The sequence below is a fragment of the Lampetra fluviatilis genome, chromosome 4, assembly GCF_964198595.1.
Source record: "Lampetra fluviatilis chromosome 4, kcLamFluv1.1, whole genome shotgun sequence".
NCBI lineage: Eukaryota > Metazoa > Chordata > Hyperoartia > Petromyzontiformes > Petromyzontidae > Lampetra > Lampetra fluviatilis.
In genome coordinates this window covers 11147874-11175323 of record NC_136278.1, presented here as the reverse complement: position 1 = coordinate 11175323, position 27450 = coordinate 11147874, and the positions used below count along the sequence as shown (strand labels likewise).

At 44.5% G+C, this 27450-nt stretch overlaps 1 protein-coding gene across 1 annotated transcript; it reads right to left on the bottom strand.

Annotated features, from left to right (window-relative positions):
- Positions 1–21672, bottom strand: RTKN2 (rhotekin 2). The gene is made up of 12 exons (XM_078855093.1): positions 21322–21672; positions 15967–16172; positions 15217–15275; positions 14247–14300; positions 13808–13925; positions 12807–13007; positions 11700–11794; positions 10082–10188; positions 8449–8571; positions 7640–7799; positions 6173–6277; positions 1–2032 (listed from the first exon to the last, which is right to left on the bottom strand). The coding sequence occupies exons 1-12, from the start codon at positions 21517–21519 to the stop codon at positions 1602–1604; spliced, it is 1857 nt and encodes a 618-aa protein (XP_078711219.1). The 5' UTR covers positions 21520–21672; the 3' UTR covers positions 1–1601.
- Between the last annotated feature and the right edge of the window lie 5778 nt (positions 21673–27450).

Here is a 27450-nt window from a genome sequence, read left to right as displayed (position 1 = left end):
TATTTTATTGGTAACAAAAGCTCAGCATTGGGGATTTGTGGTAAATGTCAAGAGGCATGCGTTACATTAACTGTCGACTTGCAGTTCCACTTGAAAGTCAGGGAAACAATATTACATCGCAAGTAATGTAACACACAGTTATATTCAACTTCACACTCACCGGCACTTTTAATCCAGCCAGGTTACTTGGCTGTAGTTAATTCGATTCACATTTGGGAGGTTTGTGAGTTCATATCTCAGGAAGAGATCAATGCAGCCCATCATCTTGTAAGTCGATAAATTACGTACCACTTTTTTGCAAATGTAAGTCAATGGGTGTCCTTTTGGACTACCCTTCCTCCATCTGGGAAATGTTACATTTCCACTCCTGTCCTTAAGAGCCGCTAAATAATTAGCACTGGGCCACACTGCTTCGTATCAGCACTGAAACGCGTTTACAATAGTTACGTCATCTGACAAAATGTACCATTTTCTCAATCTACAAATAACCACAACAAAACTGAGGTCTATTTTAAACCCAAGACACACTTAAAAGCTAAATGCTATGAACGATAAAACTTCCACTGCAAATTAAAGGTACGAACAATGGAAAATGTACAGGCATCGCCTGCAATCCATAATTGTTCATTCAGTAGTTGGCACGCTACAAAGAAGACAACTTTGAAATAAAATAAGCAATCGTCAAGTACCAAAAACAGTAGTTTCATCATCACCATCACTGAAAACATTACCAAAATGTTCACAAGCACAGCAGTTGAACGTAGATTACATCAACCGTTGGCACCCTGCAAATCTTTCCAGATAAAAAGTCAGAAAAACACCAAACGGCTCTCTCATTAGTAAAGCAATTGACATCTGCTGCAGATTTTAAGCGGCTAGCACCAAAAATAAACGTAATTTTCTGTTTACATGCTACATTTCATGTTCTAATCACCAGTTATATCCCAAATGCCCTATTATGGTCTTATGAAGCAACGAACCATGTTTTTCCAGAACTCCTGAAGTCAACAGAGCATTGTATCACATTAAGGAATTACCTCGAACGGTGACACCAGATAATTACTTCTGGAATTAATCATCTAACCAAACACGGAACAGCACTCCTGAATGATCTGTGAAGGGTGGTTTTCTTGACTGTCAGTCATCCGACACATTCAGAGATTGAGTTGGACAAGTTAAGATATATATTTTTTATATAACTGTTGGTAAACTTGGTCATTGGGCTTCATTGCAACGCATTTGCAATTAGCTGCCAGCCGCCAGAGCCCACGTACTCTCCTTGAGCTGGATGTAAACTGTTGTATCGTTGTTACTCTCATCATTTGTAACAAAAAAATCACATTTTAAATTATTTTTCATTACATCTTGAGGTGTGAATTCCATTCGTTGCGAAGCTTTTATTCTACAGATCTGGCAACGCTGTTCTCCGACTAAGCCTACAGCCTTAATCTAGCCCTTACTCCAGCACTAACCCCTCCACGACGAAACGATGAGGGACTCCCCAACTTTAAATCACACGACGTTTAATCCCCAAGCACAAGACGTATGCTCTTGTCCACCTTTCGGCTCCTTAACCTCGCCTCCCGCTGCTATTCTACACGTCACTTTTGGAGTGTGCAGCGTCGCGGGGGAAGAGGCGGCCTTCCCATTCCCGCCACTGCGGCCACACGCCGCTCACTGGGGCCGCCAGCCGTCCGGATCTTGCGTGGGGTTCCGGCCGTGGGCCATTGCAGTATTCGCTGCTTGAGCGCCGCCAGCTTTCCGTCCAGGGACATCCGCCGCTCCCCGCCGATGGTGGGGCGCTTCTCCACGTTCCTGCCGAAGGGACGCGCGATTCCGCTGCTGCGCCGTCCTCTTCCCGGCTCGTTCGCGTCGGCCGCGTCGCCCGAGCCGCCGGGCGACGCAGCGAGCGTCGGCTCCGTCCCCGCACACCGCACAGTGGCGAGGCTGCCACAGGCACTTGGCATATCGGCGGGCTGCTGGGCTCTATCGGTTGGCGGCAGGGAAATGTTTTTGCTTGGAGAGTCGATGGCTGTGAATAAAGATGAAGCGGAATTTAATTGGGGCCCATAATAAATACACAATGAAGCAGTTTTAGTCATGCAGGAATGAGTCACCGAGGATTAAGACTTTTTTCAGAATACAGTAAAACCTCTTCATTCGTGGATTTTTCTTTCGCAAAATTCGATTATTCGAGATTTAATGCTCGTATGCGAGTTTTTTTTGGGAATATCGCATCATGGGGGAGGGGTAACCTGTGTAGTACAGCAGTGGATCGTGGCCCCAGTGTGCGCACCCAAGCCATTGTGTCGTCAACTGCGCCGTGATTCACGTGCCCGAAGTTTTTACTGTTCAAGTGCCGTTGCCTTTTGTGCTGTTTTGTTCCCTTATTTGTGGTGTTCTTATTTCATCTCGATCATGGGGTCTAAGCGTCGAGTGAGTGGAGGAAGTGAGAGCGAGAGGAAAAAGGCAGAAAAAAGTGATGAGTTTAGCTCAAAAAGTAGTAATCACTTTAACTTCCTCTCCAACATCACCACCATCATCATCCAAGGAAAATACAACTTAAACATTTTCAAGAACATTTATTGATATGTTTTACTTTATTGACTCTATTTTGTTGTCTTATTTGCATTATCTATTTGTATTATTGTAAACTGTAATTAAGCATATGAATGTTACTTATATGTACAGTACAGGATTTATGTTATGAAACATTTACATTTTCTAGGTATGTTCAGTCGAACACGGGAACCTAACCCCTTATTAATATGGCATCCACATTCGTGAATTCTACTTTCGTGCACATTTTCAAGAATCTAAGCCTCGCGGATGTCAAGGCCTTACCCAAATTTTGTTTGACATTGTGTTTTAACAAGTGTAAACCACATTCCTGCGGAGGGAGCTGGTAGGAACGTTGGCTTGCTCGGTCAATGGCCAGGGTCAACGGCGACGTGGTGTATTCCGCAAATATGCCCGACTGTGAGGGCGGGCACAAGCCGGCGTGATTAGGTTAAACGTTGAGTTTTATAAGCGCGCCACGGGGTGACCAGCCCCTCCCCAACCAGCCCCTCCCCACCCTCCCCACCCAGACCCTCCCCACCCTGCCCTCCCCACCCAGCCCCTCCCTCCCCTCCCTCCCCACCCCTCCCTGCACGACGGACGGACACAATAATCCCCTGTGGGCTGGTGTAACCAGGAGGTTCTTACCAGTATAAATCTTCCTTCACGACAGCCTTGCACTTATCATTGACCCGTTGTTTACGGAAGATTCAGGACGCTGCCGAGTGGTGGCGCTAGCGGCAGTCTGTACATACAATCCTGTACCACTATAGTCTGTACTATAAACGGCCCACTGCTTCTCTACAATCAACTAAGAATGCTCTACAACGGACTGCCGAGTACCTCATTAAGAGTTTATTATTTATTATTTCTTTCATCATAGTTAAAATGTAGGCTTAGTTTTTTTTCTTGAAAGGTTTTACGTACTTGGAAAATTTGGTGAACCATAAGTATTACTTTCATGATTAGCCGGCACCCTCCCTTCCTCATGAATGCCAGACAACAGAGCTTTTGCTGCATACAAATTATAATATTTTGTATTCTTTGGGTCTTTCGGTAAAGCCACATAGATAGAAAATTAATAATTTAAAAAAATATCACGACGTTTCGATCACAACACAAGCAATCGTCATCAGGTGAAAAAATCGCGGGAGAGCTGCTGAGGCAGGATGTTATAAAGGTTTGAGATGGGTGTAGCCCAAGGGTCACAAGCGAAGTGGGCGGGGCTAGAGATTAAATTTGCGTGTCAATGTAAGATCGGAGAGCTGAGCTACCTCCACGACGACGAAGCTGTGGAGGTGACCATTGTATTGTGAGAGATTAGCATGTCAATGTAAGAAAAACGAACAACACCAAAACCACTGCCACATCGAGGAAAACGAGCAACGGTGGCTGTGTTAGTGAGACATTTAACCTGTTAATGTAAAGATATTAACCTGGTAATGTCGGCAGGTAGGATAGAAACATCTCAGCCAGTTATGACTTAAACTGGTTAATAACGTCCTTCCAATGATTGCTCAGTTTGTACCCATCTTCTCGGTTGAAATTGTCTGTGTTAATATATCTGGATGGCTTCATGAACGAATCTTTGCCGATAGCCAGTGGGTTTGCAGAGTACCTTCGTCTTGGAAGGATCAATTTCGCGTGTGCCCACATTATTATTATTTTTCTCTCTACGTGGCTTTACCGAAAGACCCAAAGAATATGAATTCCTGCAGTCACGAAAGCTTTAAGTCAAGATGTAATATTTTGGTTTATTATGTGATACCCTTATTTATTCCACATGTTAAATATTCACAGTACCCTTCAAATGAGCTGGCACGTATTAAGTTTTATCTCACGACTTTTTTTTATATATCTATAGCTGACACACAACAGCACATAATGCTTAAAAATAATGCGAGCAGGCAGGTCATAAACACAATTACCACCATCTACTGGCCAGCTTGAGGTAGAGCAGTCGTGCGGCGGTTCGCACACTTTGCTATGAACCAAGTAACCCGAGTTCAATCCCTGGGCACAGCTAACATTAGTGACAAGCGATATCTGAATCGGTCCTGCACTCCACTGATCCACACCGACCAGCATGATGAAGCATGGTCAAACACACCCCTACAATCGACACAGCACGGGGAAGCCTTCATCCAGCAGTGGGCTGATAATGGATGTTAATGCTTCATACACATTTGCAAAATCACCAACCCTACCTCGAAAATTATTCTTTAAAAGGTATTATCATCATTATCAACAGCTATTTAAAGATGCAGTCTGCAGAATTTACTTATTATTTTTATTATTATTCTTTGGGTCTTTCGGTAAAGTCGCATAGATAGGTTCATAATTAATAAAAAAAAATAATAAACAAAAACCCACGACGTTTTGATCGCAATACAAGCAATCGTCTTCTGGTGGAATAAGTAATATTTAAAATTACTTTTTTTAAACACGCTTTAATGAAATGTATCGTACGAGTAATGGCAGAACTCCACGACTCCAGGAAGTGGCCCCACAGCTTGCCATAACGTAAGGGACCGTGGTGATTTACAGCCAACATCAATTGAGCGTGGACAATAAGAGCCAAGCCGAATCATAACATATAAAAATGAATGTTTAAAAATACTATTTTTTATTTTTTTTGATATAATATAGTATTGTCATCAGTATGACATAAGTATACCAAGTTTGCAGTCGATACCACATTGGAAAGTGGGTTAAAATTGAGTTACAAGATTTGACGATACGATAACAACAGAGTGAGTTCATAGAAAGCGTGTAAAAAGATCGTTTACATTTTTTTTATGATAGAATATAGTATTGTCATCAGTATGACATAAGTATACCAAGTTTGCAGTCGATACCACATTGGGAAGTGGGTTAAAATTTAGTTACAAGATTAGAGGATACGACAACGACGACTACGACAACAGACTTTGTTCTGACACTTGGGCTACGCCCATCTTAAACCTTTAAAAACAGATTTCCTTTATGAGTTTTACCCCCTTTTTCCACCTGAAGACGGTTGCTTGTGTTGCGATCGAAACGTCGTGATTTTTTGTTTATTATTTTTATAAATGTTCAACCTATCTACATGACTTTACTGAAATACCCAAAGACTATGAATTCCTGCAGTCACGAAAGCTTTAAGTCAAGATTTGACTTATTATTGTTGCAAGCCTTTATGCAGAAGAAAAGAAATTGAGGTTCATTATTTTTCCATAAAACAACAACAGATCTTGTGAGCCCAATTTGGAATGTACTGTTGCTTTTACAATGTTCATAGGTGCCAGTTTGCCTTAGTAGCACTTCGATGTAAATTGTTACCTGCGCCGCCATAATCTTTGTCTTTTCACTTCGATCTTCAACACGGGTTACATGAAAATATGTTACCTCTAAACCAAAACACTACCTATGTAATACCATATATATATAAAAGTAGGCCCTCTCAGTCAGAACTCAAGATATTTTACTAGTTTGTAAAAATAAAACTGTAAAATTGACACACCGCATATATAAAAATGTTAAAAAGTTACGTCTTACTGTTACCATCTTCAAAAATTTCCAGTCAGATAAATTATTTGTGTAATTTAATCCTTTAGGCACACATCCAACTTACCCATGTCATGATAAAGAGATGATCCTGGCTTTGACTGCAGATTAGCTGCCCTGGGCAACAGCTCTTCAATTGCCATGACCTTGTTACAGCACTGCTTCCAATTGTCTGGAACAGCACAAGCCAAGGAGAATTACAACCGCCATTCGCCACCAAGTGGCGGTGACGTCACCACGGCGCTTGTACCAGGATATGTACACTTCAAGGCCATGTGAAGCATCGAAAGCTTGCTGGCAGGAGGTCACGAGACAGACCCAGGTGCCATGGGTTGACCGACGAGATGATTGGCAGAGGAGAATTGCATAACCGAGATGAGACGGCAGAATGTGACGAGCATTTTGGGGTGGCATTTTAACAACCAGGGCTCGCAAGTTCGATAAATTGCAAAGGAAATGGGCATCGGTGTGAAGAGGGCTTCGTAAATCCAACAACTGCAACATTCTCATGAATGACACCAATTGAAAGTTGAAAATTTATGTCATCAATGCAAATATGAGTGTTTTGCAAACAACAGCACACTGCATGGGTACAACCTGTAGTTTTCACAGTGTATGCTTTGCAGAGGTCGCAAACGGGTTTTGATTCCTTACCCGTACCCGGCCGCACCAGGGTCGCAAACGGGTACCCTTACCCGTACCCGGCCGGGTATGGGTAGCCGGGTATCGGGTAGGGTACGGGTATCCGGTACCCGATTGCGACCTCTGATACTTTGTCGTAGAGCACTGTATAAAAGTGACTTTTATTTTACAAAGGCAGAGTAATTTTTTTGACAGGGTTTAACTTGAGAAACTATTTTTGATAGGAGCACAAATAAACAAAAAAAACTGTACACACTCAGCCAAGGCCACACATCCTGCTATGTGTTCATCAGAACATGGCTTCTCTTCTGTACAAGACATGCTCATTGAATTAAAGAAAGGGATCATCATTCACAGCCAAGCCTTGCAGGCAAAACATTTTACCACATCAAATAAACATGAAGTAAATGCATATAATTGAAACTAGAATGCTGACATGGAAAGATATTCATTACCAATAGCCATCAAGGCTGAGTTGGCAACCTCTGTTTCAAAACTTTACAAGCCTTGTGTCAATGTGTACATTACCTGTGCGAGAGGTAAACTGATGACGCCCAATGTATGCATATTTGTGTCCACATTAATTTATTGGGTGGAAAGTAATTATATGCCAAATTTGATGTAAAACTGCAAAAAAATATTTGATATATATTTTAAAAATATATTTTAAAATATTTTTTTCACCAAAAGCACGAGATGAAAGATATTATCAACATTAACTGACACCTAAAGTTGATGCTTCATGAAATAAGATGTTACACATGGTTTGAAGATTATATCATTCCCTCTGTAAATCACTAGGTTTTGTCCTTGCCTGGCCTGACATTATAGCTTCCAGTGGAAATGTGGAAATGTTCCAACGTGTAACAAATGATTAATTCGATGTTCTTACCGAGATCCCAAACGTGCTGGCGGAGTGCCTCCAGCCAGGCCAGAAGGTCTGGGGAGCGATGTGCCAGCAGCGTGTGACTCTGCCACCGTGCCGACTCCATGTTTCGCACTTGAAGCCGATCCACGCCATCCTCACAACCCACCAAGCGCATCCTCGTATCCTGTGCGGCAAAGACGATGCGCGCCGATCTAATCGTGCGCCAACGCACACTACAGGATACGCCTCATTGTTCCAGATGTTCAAGTTCAAGTTCATTTATTAGGTATAGCTCTGTGAGCCATTCGGCTCTTGAATCGGGTGCAACAAACAAAAACATGAACAAGAAAACATCTTAAAGTGAATATGTGACCAAGTGCAAACAGAAAATCCAAGAAAAGACAGCAAAATATTGCAGAAAAAGCACCGTACACCAACACTGTGTGCAAAAATCCCAGTGGGATGCAAGTCAAACAACAACAACAACCACAAGACAACTTAGATTAAGGCCATCAGTCTCACGCCGTACTACAACAAACAAACATGGCCAAACCACAAAACATCTCGAAATCACCAAAATAAAGCAATGAAACAGTGATCATAGGAACTGTGACGGAATTTTCACAATAAACGACAAACAACATGTACTACCAAAACCCTGCAGCCATAGCTGGCTGCATGAGTCACTGTGGCAACATACAAACGACTTCGAGGAGGGGGTTATAGGTGAACCCAAAGGCACGTTTTTTTCCTGCAAATCTGCAGTGTAATGTTTTTAAAAAATGTTGTTGTCTTCCACCATCTCTCTCTGTGTGTCCGTGTCTCTCGGTCACCTTGTTGATGGGTATGCTGAACACTGGCTCCTGTCCCTTGGCCTTGCTTTCTGGCGTAGTGAAACACAACAGCTTGCCTTCTACGAGCACACAGAAGAACTTGCAATCTTGCTTTTCTCCTCCCTGTTGAGGCCACGATGGTGAAAAGAGCTGCATGAGCACAACTTTGGCACAGAAGCAAAGAAAAATCATGCAAGTTGCTTTACATTGACGCACAATTCCAAGGTCTAAAGAGTTGTCTTGAATTCGGGGACTGTCTTGTTTGTCATCTCAGCTTGTTAAGTTTGGTGCTAGCGGTAACCAGTCACTCTCTTACGAGCTAATGTTTGGTGGTGCATCCCTGTAAACTAGTGGCACAGATTAGGCAGTGATAGACATATCAGGTGTGTAATGAGGTGTCTGTAGGAGGCAGAACAGCAATGGGGTGTCGGATCGGCTATCTGCACAGTTTCAAGTGCGATTATTCACTGTGAAGTTTCTCCATCCTGGTCTCCTCCGGCACGCACAAATATTTGACGTAAATATAGCAAAAATTCACAATTTTGATCCGCCATGAACAAATATTTGTAATCTGTGACACTTTCCTTCGAAAACAAATGTGGATTAATACTGGTATAGGATCTAGTCTATCACACTGTACGCCAGTGTTGTTCATTGCAAGGCCCGTGGGCCACTTGCGGCCCCTGGTGGCCTTTAGTGCGGCTCCCGACAATACACAAATGTGAAAACACCCCCCCCCCCCATCATCATGCTGTCAAACCCCAATTGGTTTCAAATGTGTGGCGGCCCTCACACTGAAGATGTCTTATTGGCGAAAGTGGCCCCCTCTGAAAATTAGTGAAGAACACTGTTGTACATCTATCAAGTATAACATGAGAAAAATATTAAAATCATGCATATCTAACACCTGCATGAAAGTACGATGATCTTTGGTAAAATAAACAATGAATCATGGGCATTGCAATGTTTGAAGTAGTACAAGGGGACCTTCAAGGTTAACCTGCATATGTTGTTGTAGCTAATTATAAAAGAAACAAATGACAGCACATTTGTCGAGTACTATTGGAAGATTCTGTGAACTCCGAATGTAAAGTGACTTCACAACTGAGCGGAGCAGTACTGGTGTTTCCAAACAGTGTGTTGTGTGTGTGTGAGAATATAATGGTGATGATATTTCCAGTTAAAACTGTCAAGACCAGCCGAAAATATACTTAGCTGTTGAGTGGTACACACAATTGTTTCAATACTAGTCGTAGTCAGAGCATACGTTTACAAATGCACGCGAGTTGGTAATGAATTTATGGATGGGAAAACATGTTCTGAAATGGTGGCGTACAGGTGTCAATGCTTCTGGTAACAAGGTGTTACATCACCAATGGAGAAAATGCATGTGTGCAGCAGGAGAATAACAAAACAATAAGAGTACATTTTATTCACTTGCTATTATCGTAAATTAAGTTTTTGAGTACTAAGGGTGTAGGTTAACCTTAAAACACCCTCATATTTCCTTGACACTGTACCAAACATACATAGTGCACAATTGACAACATTTTATGATCAATATCAATGGGGGTTATTCCTATTTCAAAAGACTTTGGACCAAATGTTAAACGAGGTAAAATTACACATTTACCTGCACGATAAGGAACCCGGTCATCCTGTCCTCAGTCATGCAAGCTGGCTGAGCGACCAAGCGACAGCAGATGTTTCCGTAGAGCGGCAGCCAATATGAATATCCCTCTGTATTGAACGTGAGAAAAACAAAGCCAAAAGAGTTTAGCAATGCCGAGCTATTCATAGGCTCAAAGAAGATGCAATACTATGAACCATGAATCAGGAGATTAACACAGTTCCACATGACAAGACCCATTACCATCAGTCCAGCATAACATAGGCATCATATGACTTTTAATCTTGTATTCTTTAAGTTATTCTTAACAGGAGTGTGTACATTTGTATTTGACAAAAAGGCCAATGAGATATAAGAGGCAGGTTAAGTTTGTTCAAAACTAACTATACGTGTCGTCCCACCTTTTTGAATTCATGAAGCATCACTTCAAGGTCACGTTAATTATCCTGAAGTATACATGATTAATAAGAAGAGTGCATCAAATACTTGCCTCCCACACCTCCGATTAGCATGGTTGGCTACATACGCTGCGAAAGAAGTTCAACATACATACATTCCCCGAATACTAAATACCTTATGTACATATTGTGAAAATCCACATTTGAAGCCGAATTGCAAATTTGTATGCATTAAAAAAAAATCAAGCATCACCATCTCCCTGTGCAACTACTACCAAGCTTCCTCAAGCGTTTCATATACGAACCTGGCCTGACTTCACTCGGTCAACTCGGTTTAAAATTAAAACAAGCAGCGTTAAAGACAGTCAGACAGGTGGTATGTGTGGTGCCAGCGACACCACACGCTTGTGGGTACTGGCTATCTTAGGTGATCACCGACACCACATGGGTGATCACCGTCACCACATGCCCTGCTATCTACAAGGGGATCCGTCTTCCTGTGATTTGTAGCTGTGTGTCTTTAGTAAGCATGAAATGATTCACCACAGTAATTAAACGATGAATTCCCACAATTAGGAGTCACTTTTAAATTTAAAGAATGCTTTTTTGTCAAATTTTAACCAACTTGTTTGTATTATTTCTCGCTCGTCACCGTGGCGTGCGCGATGACCACCACAGCCACGTGACTTTTTCTTTCGTGTTGTGCGCGGTGCTTGCAGCGCCACAGCGCGTGGATTTGTAGCGTTTATATTTCATTTGTTTGCTGGTGACTGTGTATTTCGAATCGAAATCGCCTCCAGTGCTGTTGCTGCTGGCGGCAATAAAAGTTGTTTAAAAGTCAGTCTGTTTAGTTTTGTTCAATGTATGTACAATGAGCATAACAATAGATATTAATCAACACATCAATGCACTGTTACATGCCTACTGTGTAGTTCATAGGCAATGCTGTTCGGGACAATATGCCTAGGCAGCAAGTAGCCTGCTGACCTACCTACACAGACTGTGAATGTTCCCCCCTTGCATTGATGAGCTTTCTCTGGGAACTCACTTCCACATGTTAATAGTCAAACATAGTGAGCAAGGTACCTCCTGAAAAAAAAGATCTTGAGACTCACCAAGGCTTTGCAGGATAAAAGCTATGATTAATACTGTATTGAAAGCCGATGGAACTAGACATCTGTCCCAATGTCAAGCCATTAAAACTATGCCAACCCGCAACCAACCTTTGCCTGTGATCGTGAGGTCGTGAGTCCGGAAGCCATCATAAACATGCTCCAGCGTCAATGCCACACGAGCCAGCAAGTGGAACTTAGGCACTCTATGAATATATATATACAAAACGTACCACAGGCAATTGTTACATATGTTTCACAAACAATGCATATACATATTTAAGCAACAGGTTGTTCATATATTACAAAGGTTAAAACGCACAAACATCATACCCCGACTTCTTCAATGCTATACCAAACCCTCATATGCAATGCTTGGCTTAACAAGTACTCTATAAAATCCCTTATCTTAGCAGTATATTGAAGTTAAGAGCAGTAAAATGTGCTAGTTCGTCTTCAGCCACTTTTAAAAGTGACTTTCAAGGTTACGCTACTGTAGAAACATTCCTGAGGCACGTTCATTGTTACATTTCAGCAAATTTACAGATTATCCAGCTTTGGTACACATTCCGATTGGTAAATATTAATATACGAAGCACATCGGGTACTGGAAATGTTTTAGAAGTGCATTTAATCACACAAGACTCAAATTAACAAACACATCACCAAATCCATCATCATGTGGTCGGTAACAACAACACACACAGCAAACTAGGTTCAAGCAAACTGTGCTGAAAAACATGTACATCAGCATTCTTCATTTTAAGGCCTGCGGGCCACTTGTGGCCTCTGGTGGCCTTTAGTGCGGCCCCTGACGTGCGGCCACCCCCGACAATACACAAATGAGAAAACACCCCCCCCCCCATCACCGTGCTGTCAAACCTCAATGGTTTCAAATGTGTGGCGGCCCGCACACTGATGTCTTATCAGCGAAAGTGGCCGCCTTCTGAACATTAGTGAATAACACTGGTGTACGTGTTAAAACTGAAACAATTTTTTATTTTACCCGGTAAGGCCGACTGAGCCGCATAGCTCTTTTTCAGAAGCGACCTGGCCACAAATGATCGCTGAACGAAGTGGCTTATCACGTGGAAATGTATAGCAGGGTCAGGAACGAACCCACAACCTCCCGTATACCAGGAGAGGTATTTAACATCTCGCCACCGTGTTAGCCTTGCTCTGTATTCCCGAGGCTACTGTAGGGGTCGGTGGGGCCACCTGACTGGAGGTTGACGGGGAGCGGGCTTCGACAAGTCGCTCAGGGAGCGCTGTCGCAGCACCCGCCGGCCCGTGGAACGCCCCACGGAGGAGCTGAGGCGGCTGGCGAGACGGCGCGGGGTGCTCGCCATGGAGAGGTCCTCCAGCAGGCAGCAGCTGTACACCTCCAGCTGCAGCTCAAAGTCCGGCTCCATAGCAGGGCTGCCATCACCGCCACCACCACCACAAAGATACGAGTTTCTTATGAGTTCAACAAAATGTTACTTACATTTGAACGAATTTGTTTATGCAGCCATCGCATTTAAGGAGATTCTCAGCTAGCTTTAAGATTTCTCATCTTGCAGTGTCATCATGGTTTGCAAGAGTGACCGTACATAGGATTTGGAAAGCGTTATGATGCGGGATACGGTGCTTCGCAATAGAGTACTTCAACAAATTTTATAAAGGTTAAATTGCATGTTACGTCTCTGGTGTGGACCAATCAGTTTCAAGGACAATGCATATATTTTCAGTGTGTTTTTTTTTGCATTTTGACCACAAGTATTGTGGTTAATGCACACATGATTCCTTGTAAAAAGGTTTCAATTTTGTTGCCAGAAATATTATCTATTAAAAATGTTGACACAGTACTCACACAATTGGAAGGTTGCAAGTTCAAATCTAAGTCAGGCGTATATTTAATCCATAAAATGTAAACCACTGCATGGTTGCCGTAGGAGCCACAATTATTGGAATTAAAAAAGAACAGATTTTTAAAAATCTTCACTACCAAATCATGCACATACATAATACATTTAAATGCAAATATATTTCTCATCTTCTCTAAGCAACATGCATCTTGTTTCTTAATTTGAGGAATACAATGGTATTTTCCTGCTTTACTCATGACATGACTGGGAGGGACACCTTTTTCCTGTAGCTTACAAACTTTGGTGACTGACGTCAAGTTGACTTTGCTGCACAAACGTTCAAAAGAAAGTGCAATCTGCCTGGACACTTACAACACAGCCACGCTGTCGAACAAGACGTCAGTGACTGTGCGATCCACGGTGATCATCTTTGTGTCGAAAACCTCCGTGTCCATCTTCAGCAGGCAGAACACAGCAAATCTGTGGAATTCTGAAAGCGAGCGTAGAGAGAAGATCTTTACACCTCTAAACAACGTATCTCCTCTCATGCATAATATCCTCAAAGCAACCATTCAGTTGTTAAACATTGCCTTAAAATACTTCATATTTTGTCCACTTAAAATACCAGCACTTGCATACAATTATGTGATAGATAACAATTATTAATAACTAATGGTTTAAAAAAAATGACGCTGGTGTATATGTATAAATGGATTTTAAACCTCTTTCGCACCGTACGTAGCAAACTGTCCGAATCATAGGTGCAGGGGAAGGACAACAAACTAAACACACAAAGCATGTGTTTACCAACCTCCTTTGTTCTGAAAATGATCCGTGTCCTTCCACATGAGTGGGATTCGAATGTCTGTGAAAGAGAGAGGCACTGTTAGCGCGCTGCGTGAACAGAGTCCAATGTTATATCCATGTATTGAAGTGGCTGTTGTTTATATATCTGTCATTCCCACACATTAAGCATCTTTAACTGCAAACTAAAGTCAGACAAATATTACTCAGCCCTGTTATCAATGTACAACAAAACCGTGTTAAATCTAGGTTATATAAAATGGGTACATCAATTGTCTTCCGCTAAATATTGTCCGCTGAGTCTCTCGGCTTGAGACATCATTTCTTAGAGGCTTTATTACTCCTTCATATATGCATTTTTTTTTATCCATGTTGTTTTGTTTATTTGGTGAGGTGTTCCTGTTACTAGCTTGTGGGATTTTATTATTTTGTATTTGTTTACATTTTATTTCAGTTTTTAGCTATGTATGCATGTATGTAGAACTAATTCTTGGTTCTTTCGGTAAAGTCACGTAGAAGGGAAGTAATAAAATAATAAAAATAAATCATAATAAAATAAAATTCTCACGACGTTTCGGCCACAACGCAAACAGCCGTCCTCTAGCGTTGTGGCCGAAACGTCGTGAGAATTATATTTAATTATGTTTAATTTTATTTATTTGATTATTTCCCTTCTACGTGACTTTACCGAAATAACCAATAATATGAATCCCTGCAGTCAAGAAAGCTTTAAATTGAAATTTATGTAGAACTTCTTTCACACCGTACGTAGCTAACCATGCTAATCGGAGGGGCTAATCGGAGCTCTGTAGAGCACTTCGCGACGTAAAAGTATTTTCAATGTATGTTCAGTAAAGCATATTTATTTGCAGTCCTTGCACAGAGTTTTCTAGGTTTTTTCTGGTACTTGCTAAGAATGCTTCATGAAATGTTTAGTCTATTTACCATTCGAAATTAGATTACATGTGCATTTTAACCTGAGAGACAGACTTTGGCCTTGCATGTTGACCGCTCCTTGTTATCATCATCTGCAGCACTAGAGGGAACACAAACATCCATGCTCACCTTTGATACCAGCCATTAGACTGGCACATCTTGTTCATACAAAAAAAAACCAATCAACTCCCTATAATTTAGTAATCAGGATTAATCAGAGGTGGCTTTCCAGAATCAAGCGCAGGATCTCAGTGGTGTCAGGAGAAGCAAACCACGGATCATCTTCTGAGATGCCATGCAGCACCACGATGCACTCCTCAAAATTTGACAATGCCAACACTAAAAGCGGTGTGCTGTGCAGAATACTGGGAAAAAACCACGTAGGTTGAACAGGAAACACGACGAAGAAGACCGATCTAACGCAGGCATTTAGCCAATTGGGCGCACTTCCGTTTGTTCCATTTGGTACCTAAGACTCAAACCCCAGGACATCCAGCAGCACCGACTCCAGCACTCCCAACTGAGGCAACCTCCACAACCTGAAGCAAGATAATTGTTTTTTTACCCTTTTATCTGACAACAAAACTGACACCTTTTTTTACAAGGAGTCATGTTTGCATAGACCGCAATACCTGCAGTCTATGCAAACATGACTCCTTGTAAAAAAGGTGTCAGTTTTGTCGTCAGATAAAAGGGTAAAAGACCAATTATCATATTTTGCTACTGGCAAATGAGGTTCCAATGGTGTAAATCCTGAAGCAACTTCAGGAGCGGTCTGTTACGGCCGTTACCTGAGAGACGCGCGTCGGACAAGCTCGGCGCCCTGCGCCCTGCGCAGTTTCTCGCCGAAGACCTGGATGCGCGCGTTGCACGCCAGCAGCGCCTGGGCAGCGTGCAGCGTCTGCTCGCGCTGCGTGCAAGCCGACAGCAGGCGACACACGCCCTCGTGCACACGCTCCTCTCGGCTCAGCTGCTCCCGGAGTTGTTGCACGTGTTTCTGTGGAGCCAGAGAAGGAAGCACATGGGATTGCAACACCAAACCCCCGATCACAGTCTACTGTAACGTTGTAATGCGCTTGCGAAGATCACAATAGAATAACGTCACGTGAATTTAAGAGCATATATGCGAGTCGCATTATTGTATTGTGGTATTTTACATGCATGACGGTTACACCATACGTAAACACTTTGTGTAGTGTAAATTCATATAAAATTCTATTTTATGAGATGATGCAATCATTTATTTTCCTACATTCATATTACGTTCTGGAAAATATTAGTGTAACTATCGTTTTAATCTGTGTGACAAGTGTCTTGATTGTGTTACATATGTTTAATGGGAGTTTAATCAATGTGTGATTACTGGGTGTGGAATATAGGACTGTGGTTACATGTACAGCATAATGTAAAGAGTTGTAAATAGGAGGGTGGTTAACACCACTGTCATTAAGTGATGAATGTGTAGTTGGTTTAAATATACGACGTACGGTATTGCTAATATTAGGCGTTAATGTGACTGTTGTTTAAACAGGCGTGATTAAGTTCAGCGTCGTTAATGTACGTAAAAAAATTATAGTACTGATTAACATAGGCGAAATCAAAACAAGTGCTGTCATTAACATGAGTGAGAATATAAAGGACATTAATATGTGTGCAAGTGTAGTTTACATGGGTGGATTTAATGTTTGGTCTACACGGGGAAATGAGTATGATTGATGAGACTGCTGAATAGACATAGTAATTAACAGGTCTAATTAGAGTGTAAAGAAACATTCGTGTTACTGGCTGCAGAGGTCTGCAATGTTACTAATATTCTTTGGGTCTTTCGGTAAAGCCACGTAGATAGAAAAAATAAGAAATATCACGACGTTTCGATTGCAACATAAGAAATCGTCATCAGGTGAAAAAATAGCGAGAGAGCTGCTGAGGCAGGATGTTATAAAGCAGCGGTCCCCAACATTTTTGGCACCAGGGACCGGTTTTGTGGAAGACAATTTTTTCACGGACCAGGGGGGGGGGTTATCATTGGGTCTTTCCCCCTTTTCAAAGAAGCTCTCCAGCGACGTTTGTTTTTTCTTCATGTTGGCTAGGGGTTAGAGCTTGTGGGCTTACCAAAACTGTGACTGAGACAAGTGCACAGTACGGGAAAGAGGCACGGACGGAAGTGGTCAATAATAAAATAATGGGGGCGGGCCACGCGCGGACTCATCGCTCTCACCTCCTGCTGTGCGGCCAGATTCCTAACAGGCCACGGACCAGTACCGGTCCACGGCCCGGGGGTTGGGGACCCCTGTTATAAAAGTTTGAGATGAGTGTAGCCCAAGGGTCACAAGCGAAGTGGGCGGGGCTAGTGAAGAAATTTGCATGTCAATGTAAGATCGGAGAGCTGAGCTACCTCCACGACGAAGCTGCGGACGTGGCCATTGTATTGTGAGAGATTAGCATGTCAATGTAAGAGCGTAGAGCCACCGCCACGTCAAGGAAAACGAGCAATGGTGGCTGTGTTAGTGAGACATTTAACCTGTTAATGTAAAAACATTTAACCTGTTAATGTGACACCAGAGAGTCGAAAATAACTACTGAACATCACAGCTAGGTATGACTTAACCTGGTTAATAACGTTCATCCAATTATTGATATGTTTGTACCCATCATCTCGGTTGAAATTGTGACTGTGTTTATATATCTAGATGGCTTCATGAACGAATCTTTGCTGATAGCTAGTGGGTTTGCAGAGTACCTTCGTCTTGGAAAAATCTATTTCGTGTGAGCCCACAGCATTAAAACAATGATCAGCCATGGCTTAGGAATTGGTCCTACCGTGTTTCAGATCTGCTTTATGTTCACGAACACAGTCCGAGACATGTCGCTTAGTTTCCCCAATGTAACTACTGCCAAAGACACAGCTTAGTTTGTAGACACCGGGGTATTACTTGTCAGGGATCACATCCTTCACAGATGAGATCAGATCACAAATTTTATGTACTGAGTACATCAGTTTCAAGGACAATGCATATATAATCAGAGTATGTTTTTTGTTTGCATTCTAACCACAATCATTGTGGTTAATGCAGACATGATTCCTTGTAAAAGGTTTCAGTTTGGTGTTTTTACATTTTAACACCTGTTTTGTTACCAGAAAAAAGGGGGAAAAACCTATTATCATGTATTGTTATTGTTGAGCCTGGCTGTTTACGTGGCCGTCGGGTATTTGGCAGCACGTGACATGTTTACAACGCCCTACGCTAGATTGTCCATCCTCCTGTGCGCGCGCATTCACGATGTGCATGCGCCGTTCGACCACCGCTAATGTGGACGTTAATGTTTTTTTCCCCAGTTTGCCTAGCGCCGCTATGTTCCTCGTAAGAACACGATTTAGAGGGCGTTAAAGGCGAAGTGGAAAACGACCCATCGATGGAAAAGGATACACAATGAGTACAGGACATGTGTAATACTCAAGCTGAATTATAGAACTTATGCTAGCGCGCGTTTCGTTTATGGCTGCTAATTACCTCGTTAGTTGTGCAATATTCCTTAACGACCCTGTTCTCTGCAATATTGAAGTTTTTATTATAACACGCTTTTTATTAACTCACTCTGTCTGTTGTTGTATCCTCAACTCTTGTAACTCAATTATTACCACTTCCCAATGTGGTATGGACTGCAAACTTGGTATACTTATGTCATACTGATGACAATACTATATTCTATCATTAAAAATAATATATATATATTTTTTAAACATTATTTTTGATATGTTATGTTTCGGCTTGGGTCTAATTGTCCAAGCTCAACTGACGTTGGCTCTAAATCACCACGGTCGCTTAAGTTATGGCAAGCTTCGGGGCCACTTCCTGGAGTCGTGGAGTTCTTCCATTACGAGTACGGTACATTTCATTAAAGCGTGTTTTTTTTTAAGTTTTTAAAAATATTACTTATTGTCCTCTGTTCTTGTTGCCGCTGCTGCTGTGTCCACACACCAAATATATTCCCTTGTAAATTAGCCCAGCAACTGGCTAAACAGGATCACATGTTGGGTGTTAGGTTGCCAATCCCAAATCGTTGTTTGCTTTGGACTGTGGGTGGAAAGAGGGCGACTCGAGCAACGAGTGAAGTTACACAAGCAGTCATACCCTAATTATTTTTTTAAAGTAGAGATTTGAATTGTAAAATCAACGTGCGTTTAGAGTATTTTAGGCTGCTATAATTTTGCACACTTTCTTGAGCTATAATTTGTTGAGCTATAATTTGTGGGCAGGTCGCTTCTGAAAAAAGAAGAGCAATATATCGCTCAGTGGGCCTTACCTAGTAATATAAAAAATACTTGCATAGTTCATAGTACTCAAGGATGCAGAAACATTGATTCTAAGTCATAGCCATTTGTTTAATACGCCAAGCAGTGGAGGTCACCGATTCGCTGACCGTGATTTTAAAAGTATTTCTCTCTCATTTATCGAGCAAACTGCTAGATAAAGGCCTTTTGACTTTGGACTTCATTGTTGATTATCAACACGTGAGGATCGCGGCCATGGTGTAATGCAATGGCTCTTAACCTGGGATGCACAAACCCCATGGGGGTGTGAGATGACCTTTCTGGGGGTGCGAGACGTGGCCACATTTTTTAGAAAGTTAATAATTGAAACAAAAATTAAGTACGGGCACGTAAGTACAACTACTTTGTTTCATCAAACCCTATGTATGTTAATAATAGGGTTTTTCCCCTTTTTTTCTGGCAACAAAACTGAAATCTTTTTACAAGGATTCATGTCTGTAATAACCACAATACTTGCAGTCAAAATGCAGACAAAAAACATACTATGATAATATATGCATTGTCCTTGAAACTGATTGGTCCACACCAAGGGACGGCTTTCTATGTATTAACATTATACATGTGTTTCACGATTGAGATCCAAAGGAGTGCAAGGCTGCAGTAAAGGTTAAGCACATTGATTGGACTTTCAACAGAGGTCGACGGCTCTGTTCGATCCCACGGCGCGATGGCTGAAACAATGGGGCAATGTTCAGAAAATACCTCCACCTGTCCAGCTTGTGGATCGGCAGATCGCATGCGGTGGGGCAAAGCGTGGGTATTTTCCCCTCGAGTGGAGGCCCTTCTGCCAGCGGTGGCCTGGGCAAGCCATTGCAGGGCTGCACCTTTACCCAATGCATTGTCAACGCGCCACTCAAACGCGTGCTTTGTAAGCCCTAGACGAGTCGGTCCTTAGAACTGCTTTTGTGGTGTTTAGTTCGTTGTACCCCCCGCGACGCACCTCCGATTAGCGGGCTTGGCTACGTACGGTGGAAAAAAAGTTCATACAGACGCATATCATGATCCCATGATATGCGTCTGTATGACAGAACAATGCAGACCTTATTGGTCAACCCGTGCCCTTATAAATATCAATGTTCATCCTATAAAGTCCCATCACAAGGGAGAAACACAAATAAATAGACAAAAACTATAGTAAATGTGTTTTCTTTGCCCGTATTAAAACGGCTGCACGCCTTATGGAACTGAAAACTCAATTTCTCTGTACAAGATTACGGGGTAAATCGTATGGGTTGACAGATATGCAGATGAGTCCACGTGTTTAAGATTCGTTACTGTTGGTTTCGTCGACAACGCTCCGTGCATTAGAAGTGACGAATCAGGCAACAGGCGAATAACAAAAACGCGAACAGCAATGGGGAACGTGGAGGAGAATGATGTTGGGATCATGAGATGATGATGATGACGGGATTATTATTATGATTGGATGATGATGGGATGATGATGGAGATGATGGGATGATGCTAATGGGATGATGATGACCGGATGACGATGGGATGGGGATGATGGAGAAGATGATAGGAGGATGATGGGGATGATGACGGAGATGATGATGGGATGGAGATGATGATAATGGGATGACGATGGAGATGATGATGATAAGAGGATGATGATAATGGGATGATGATAATGGGATGATAATGGGATGATGATGATGATGGGATGGGGATGATGGAGAAGATGATGGGAGGATGATGGGGATGATGACGGAGATGATGATGGGATGGAGATGATGATAATGGGATGACGATGGAGATGATGGAGAAGATGGTGGAGATTATGATGGGTGGGGGAGGGGGCGAGTGTGCGCTACCCCGGCAGCTGCGAGGCCGCAAGACGACGTGGAGGAGCGGGTGGAGGAGGAGCGGGTGGTGGAGTTGGTAATGGTGATGGTGGTGATGGAGGCCCCGCGTCTTCGCTTCGCCTCTGCTTGTGGCCCCGCGCCTCCTGCACTCCCAGCGTCGTCGTCCGCGTCGCCGCGCTCTCGCTTCGCGGCCCAGCGAGCCGACATCGCCGGGCAGGACGCTGGCGACTAAGCGGAGACACGAGGGCCGATAGACAAACAAACAAACAAGACGATAAACAACAAACAAGAGACGCGATCAACAACGAGCGGACACCGCCATCAGCTCCCAACATTCAAACAACGCGCGGAACCGCGTCCGGTTCGCGCCGCCAATTGGAGAAGTTGAACCCGGATCCCGTGCGGGTCGTGGGTGGTGGGGGCGACGTTTCGGACAATGACCCTCTCTTCATCCCCGGGTCAATGAAGAGCAGCTATTCAGAATATATCCTCCTTCGTGTGCTATTTAAGTGGCGATGTTGCCCGAAACGTCGGCTGTTGTTGCACCGCTGCCAGCAACGTGGGGGGGGGGGGGGGCACAGTTTTGATGCAGTGTCCTTGCCAATAATAACAACAATAACAATTGGTGCAATCCAACAGCATATGTTTAACAAATCTCGACTGTTTTCGAGACCCAGAATGGACGGCTGTAAATAAATAAATAAAGAGCTTCTCAGCTCGTCGGATTTCTCCGGGACAATTAAAAGATTCCGCAAGTTGAAACCCAACTCATAGAGGTTACCTGCTTCGACGAATGATACTTCGTAACAGGCTGATGGACTCGAGATGAGGTTCACGTGGACTTTAAAGTGAATTCCCCCCTACAATGTATAATGGGCATCTAAGGTGGTAATGAGGGCGATACCATCAGGAGGCTCAATTAGGGGGGGTGGTGGGGTGGTGAGGGTTAATATAGTTCTGAAACAATAACGTAACGCCCACAATTATTACACAGTTTCGTGTAGAGATCTATATATATTCGTGTGGTTAAGTAGATCGATACATTATTAAGTGTGTGTTGGTGAATAATTACAAATATAATAGGGAACCCCCTCCCGTTCACTCATTTGGAGCAGTCCTACAATCCCTGGTGCCAGATCAGAGGTTATCCCTCCAAACATAAATTCGTGCTTAATGTTTATTAGTATTCTTGGTTATTTCGGTAAAGTCACGTAGAAGGGAAATAATAAATATATAAAACAATGGAAAAAATGCTCACGACGTTTTAGATATATTTTTTATTTCCCTTCTACGTGACTTTACCGAAAGAACCAAGAATATGAATCCCTGCAGTCACGAAAGCTTTAAATCAAAATTTAATGTTTATTGGCTCGTTCAACTGAAAAGATGTCTGTTTTATTCCACGATAGCCGTTTTGGATTATTTTATTTTAATTCTATTTTAACAGCCCGTGTATTTATTTTTGTTTAAATCACAAACCTTTGCTTATACTGTTAATTGAATTTATTTTATTTTATTTTTTTATTTTAAATCTCGTGCAGTGCTCACTCACACTATTTCACTCCAGGTTCAACCTCGAGCTTTGGCAACTGATAAGGGGTTGGGGGGTAAAGTGTCTGTATGTTCGAGTGAACTTCTTTCCCACCGTACGTAGTCAAGCCTGCTAATCAGAGTTGGAGCGGAGTGGACAACAAACCAAACACAAAAAAGCAGTTCTAAGGACCGACTCATCTAGGGCATTGGGTAAAGGTGCAGCCCTGCAATGGCTTGCCCAGGCCACCGCTGGCGGAAGGGCCTCCACTAGAGGGGGAAATACCCACGCGTTGCCCCACCGCATGCGATCTGCCCATCCACAAGCTGGACAGGTGGAGGGATTTTCTGAACATTGCCCCATTGTATTATTGGTTCTTTCGGTAAAGTCACGTAGAAGGGATATAATAAAATAAATAAAATAATAACATTCTCACGACGTTTCGATTGCAACACAAGCAATCATCATCAGGTGTGAAAACCACAGCAAGAATTTTTTTGAAAAAAGTGGCGTTTTTCACACTTGATGATGATTGCTTGTGTTGCAATAGAAACGTCGTGATAATTAAAATTTTTTATTTTAAATATTTTATTATTTCCCTTCTACATGACTTTACCGAAAGAACCAATAATATCAATCCCTGCAGTCACGAAAGCTCTAAATCGAAATAAAAATTGCCCCATTGTTGCAGCTGTCTCGCCGTGGGGCCGAACGGAGCCGTCGACCTCCGTTGAAAGTCCGAAACCAAAACCTCAACATGGGACCCGCCCAGGCGTGCGGGTCCACCGTCTCTTGTCTGCTGCCCGCCTGCTCAAGCGCCACCACTGGCAGCTGGATCGGCCACTGAACGGCACGGAGAGTTCTTGTCTGTCCTCGCTTTGCCACGGCAGAATCGGAATCCAATTTGAACAACTGGAGGAATCCGATGAGCTATGAAGTTATTTTTTCTCTCTCTCACAGATGTCCAGCACGAACGGCACACAGGTTGTGAAGCATGTGGTCTGTTGGAATGTGTTTATAACCTGAGATCTGGCCAACTCGAGTTTCCTACAACTTGACCAGACTTTAGACACTGCACGTGTAAACACGTTTTTTCTTGCTGTGGTTATCCCACCTGATGACGATTGCTTGTGTTGCGATTGAAACGTCGTGATCTATTATTTTTCTACCTTCGTGACTTTACCGAAAGAACTAAAGAGTATGGATTCCTGCAGTCACGAAAGCTTCAAATCAAGATTTACACTCATAACGTGTCCAACATGCGAACACGTTCTCTAATATGATGTTGCATTCCTATTGAACATGCAACGTTGGACCTACGTTCGCTCAATGTTGGTCCAACTTTGCATGTTTACTGTGTTGCTCTTCGTGCCACGTTTTCTCGTTTAATTTCTCAGTCCATGTTTTAGTCCATGTGTAGTAAGTTGCAAGAGGCTTGGACGACGGGGTCGGAGGCACACTTATTTATTAATACCAACTTGTGTACAGTAACGGGTACACACAGCACTTGAAGGGGTATCGTCCCCTTCACTCATCTAACAGGGAGACACAACATCTAACCCCGCTAACCTACGCCCAAGTCCTCCACTACGGAGCTAGGGGAGGCTACCTATCCCAGCCCTGGTCAAGCTGGGATCCCGGCACCCTGAGTCTCCAGACCGGCTCTTATAAGAACGTCAGTCTGGGCTCTCGGGGCCACGCCACCGGCTTGCCCTGGTCGGCCTTGACAAGGACAGCGAGCCAGGGGAGCTCCGGGGCCTATTCTAGCTGGTCTTCACTCTTCGCTGGTTAAAGCTGACACTCGACCTCGAGCCCTCCGGCTCACCACCTTTAATAGCACTCGGCCCCCGGGAGGGGCCCGTGGGGGATGCAGGTGCGGACGTCGGTGTGAGCACCTCCTCTGTGTACGGCCCTAACCACGCCCCTTGTGTTTGTTACCCATCCGTGCCCATACATCTACACAATTACACCTCTAGAATCACCCCCCCCTGTACAGCTCGCAGCCGTCCCCGGCTGCAACAAAATCACAATAAAGGTGCATCCTCCCCCAAAACCGTGTGTGCCTCGCGTAATTTTAACAAGAACAACAACAATAACAACAGGAAACAGAAAAAAACAACCCGACGCACCCCCCCTGAATAAATACCCCATTCCGCAAAACCAACATATATACACGCACTCCGGACGCCCCCCCCTTCTTCCGCAAGGGCCCCCCAACAGCCGACCTCACAAAAGTCTGCGCGTTTTGGCGCGCGTTCTCGCGGCGGGCCCGTCACAAGGGTCCGCCCCGGCTCGCCCAGTGGCGGGTGTCGACAGTCCGGGTGCGAGAGTGTCTGGCTTCGCTGCTGAGTGACCCCCGACCCCCCCGGGAGGGGTTGGCGGTCGTGGACCCGTCACTCCTGGTGCACCTGGAGATGGAACAGTCGGTGTCAGGTTAGGCGAAAGCAGCGAAGCCGGGGAGTCGGCGGACCCCTCACACGTTTGGCTATGCGTGTGTGTGTGAGAACCCTGGGGCGGCGCAATGAACGGTTTCAACCTGGAGGGGTGCACGTACCACCGACGCTTCCCCCACTTGACGCGTACACATTGCGGCCGCAAGACCTGTATGACCTCCACGGGCCCCCGCCACGGCCGCACCAGCTTCGACGAGGTCGCCAGTGGCACCTGGGGACAGTGCAACCATGCCCTGTCCCCCGGTTTCCATTGGAACACATGTGCCCGCCCCAGCCTAAGCCTCTCATTCGCCTTTTGGCGGAGTTCAGAATTTTACACGGCCGCTTCCCGCGCCTCTGTTAATTTCCCGATGTTAAATTTATCGTGGTCGGACAATTTAGACATCGCCTGAGGCGCCGAGAGCTTCAGCTGAGTCGTCACAGGCGGGTTAGCCTCACGGCCATACATTAAAAAGAAAGGTGAAAATCCGGTGGCCGCATGGGGAGCCATCCTGTAGGCTTGCAACACACCCGCAATGCGAAGGTCCCAATCTGTCTGGGATTCCGATACCTGCTGGGACAGCATGGACGTGATAGTCCGATGCAGCCGTTCCACCATCCCGTCAGTTTGTGGGTGATATGGGGAGGTCCGAATTTTCTCCGTACCCAAGAGGTCGCACACCTCGCGGAGGAGTTTCCCCGAAAATGTTTTACCCTGGTCAGTCAGCAGCCGTTCCGGAGCACCCTTGTCGAGGACATAGCCCTGGACAAAGGCCTCCGCGATGGCTGCTGCCGACTGGTTGGCCAGGGGCCAGGCCATGGGCCATCTCGTGAAGTATTCGACCCCTGTCAATAAGTACCTATTTCCCCTGGGTGTAGCGGGAAATGGCCCGAGAATATCCAGAGCAACGAGCTCGTTAATCCGGGAAACCTTTATGGACTGCAGCAGAGGGTTGGACCCTCTCGCTGGTGGCTTCCGCTGCGCGCATTGAGTGCATGACCCCAGGAGATCTCCCACGTCCTTTGCCATGCCCGGCCAGAAGAAATCGAGCTGGAGCATGGCAAGGGTCTTGTGAATCCCCAAGTGCAGGAGCCGCTCATGTGCAGCCCACACCACTTTACCCCTCAATGCTGCAGGCACCACCAGCCGTTGGTGGCGGGATTTCCCGTCCCAGTGCATTAAAAGCCCCTGGAACAACCCCCACGAGTCAACGTTCGCCGCCCCCTGACCAACCCCCCCGATGCGACGGCGCAGAGCGAGAAGGGAGGTGTCCTCCATTTGGAGGCGTCCCCACTCCGCAACGGACAACCCCAGCAAGGAATCCCTCCCTTCTTGCCCGATAGGACCCGAAGTTGAAGGCGCATCGGCGGCGGCCACAAGGACCGAATCCGTGGTCACGTTCGGGGGCCGACAACGCCCCGAACCCGAGAGGCAAGCGCACTCCGAAGTGGGCGGCAACCGCGACAGAGCGTCAGCGTTCGTGTGGCGGACGCCCTTACGATATGTGGTGACAAAGTCGTAGTCTTGGAGAATCTCCAACCATCGAGACAACTGTCCCAATGGTTGTTGAATCCGCAGGGCGTACTGCAGCGCCGCATGATCTGTACGGACGGTAAAACGTCGACCGTACAGATACGGGCGGTACTGCTGAATGAAATAAACGATCGCCAATAGTTCACGACGGGTAACACAGTACCGTTGTTCCGCCGGAGACAACACCCGACTACCGTAAGCCACCACATGCTCTACGCCACCAATGAGCTGGGACAGCACGCCCCCAATGCCCGTGTTACTTGCGTCTGTATCGAGCAAGAAGGGTTGTGAGAAATCGGGATAATTCAACGGCGGAGCCCCCACCAGGGCATCCCGGAGGGAGCAAAAAGCAGCCTCCTCCTCCGGCCCCCAACGAAACCTGACTCCCTTGGACGTCAAGGCATGCAAGGGTTTCGCGATCGTAGCGAAGTCAGCCACAAACCGTCGGTAGTACGACGCGAACCCAATGAAACTCCTGACCTCCCCCACCGAGGTGGGAGTCGGCCAGGAGCTGACGCATTCCGTTTTGGCGGGATCGGTGGATATCCCCGAGCGACCAACAATATGACCCAAATACCGCACCGATTCGCGGAGCATATGGCACTTCTGCGGTTTAAATTTCAAATTGGCATCCCGCATTT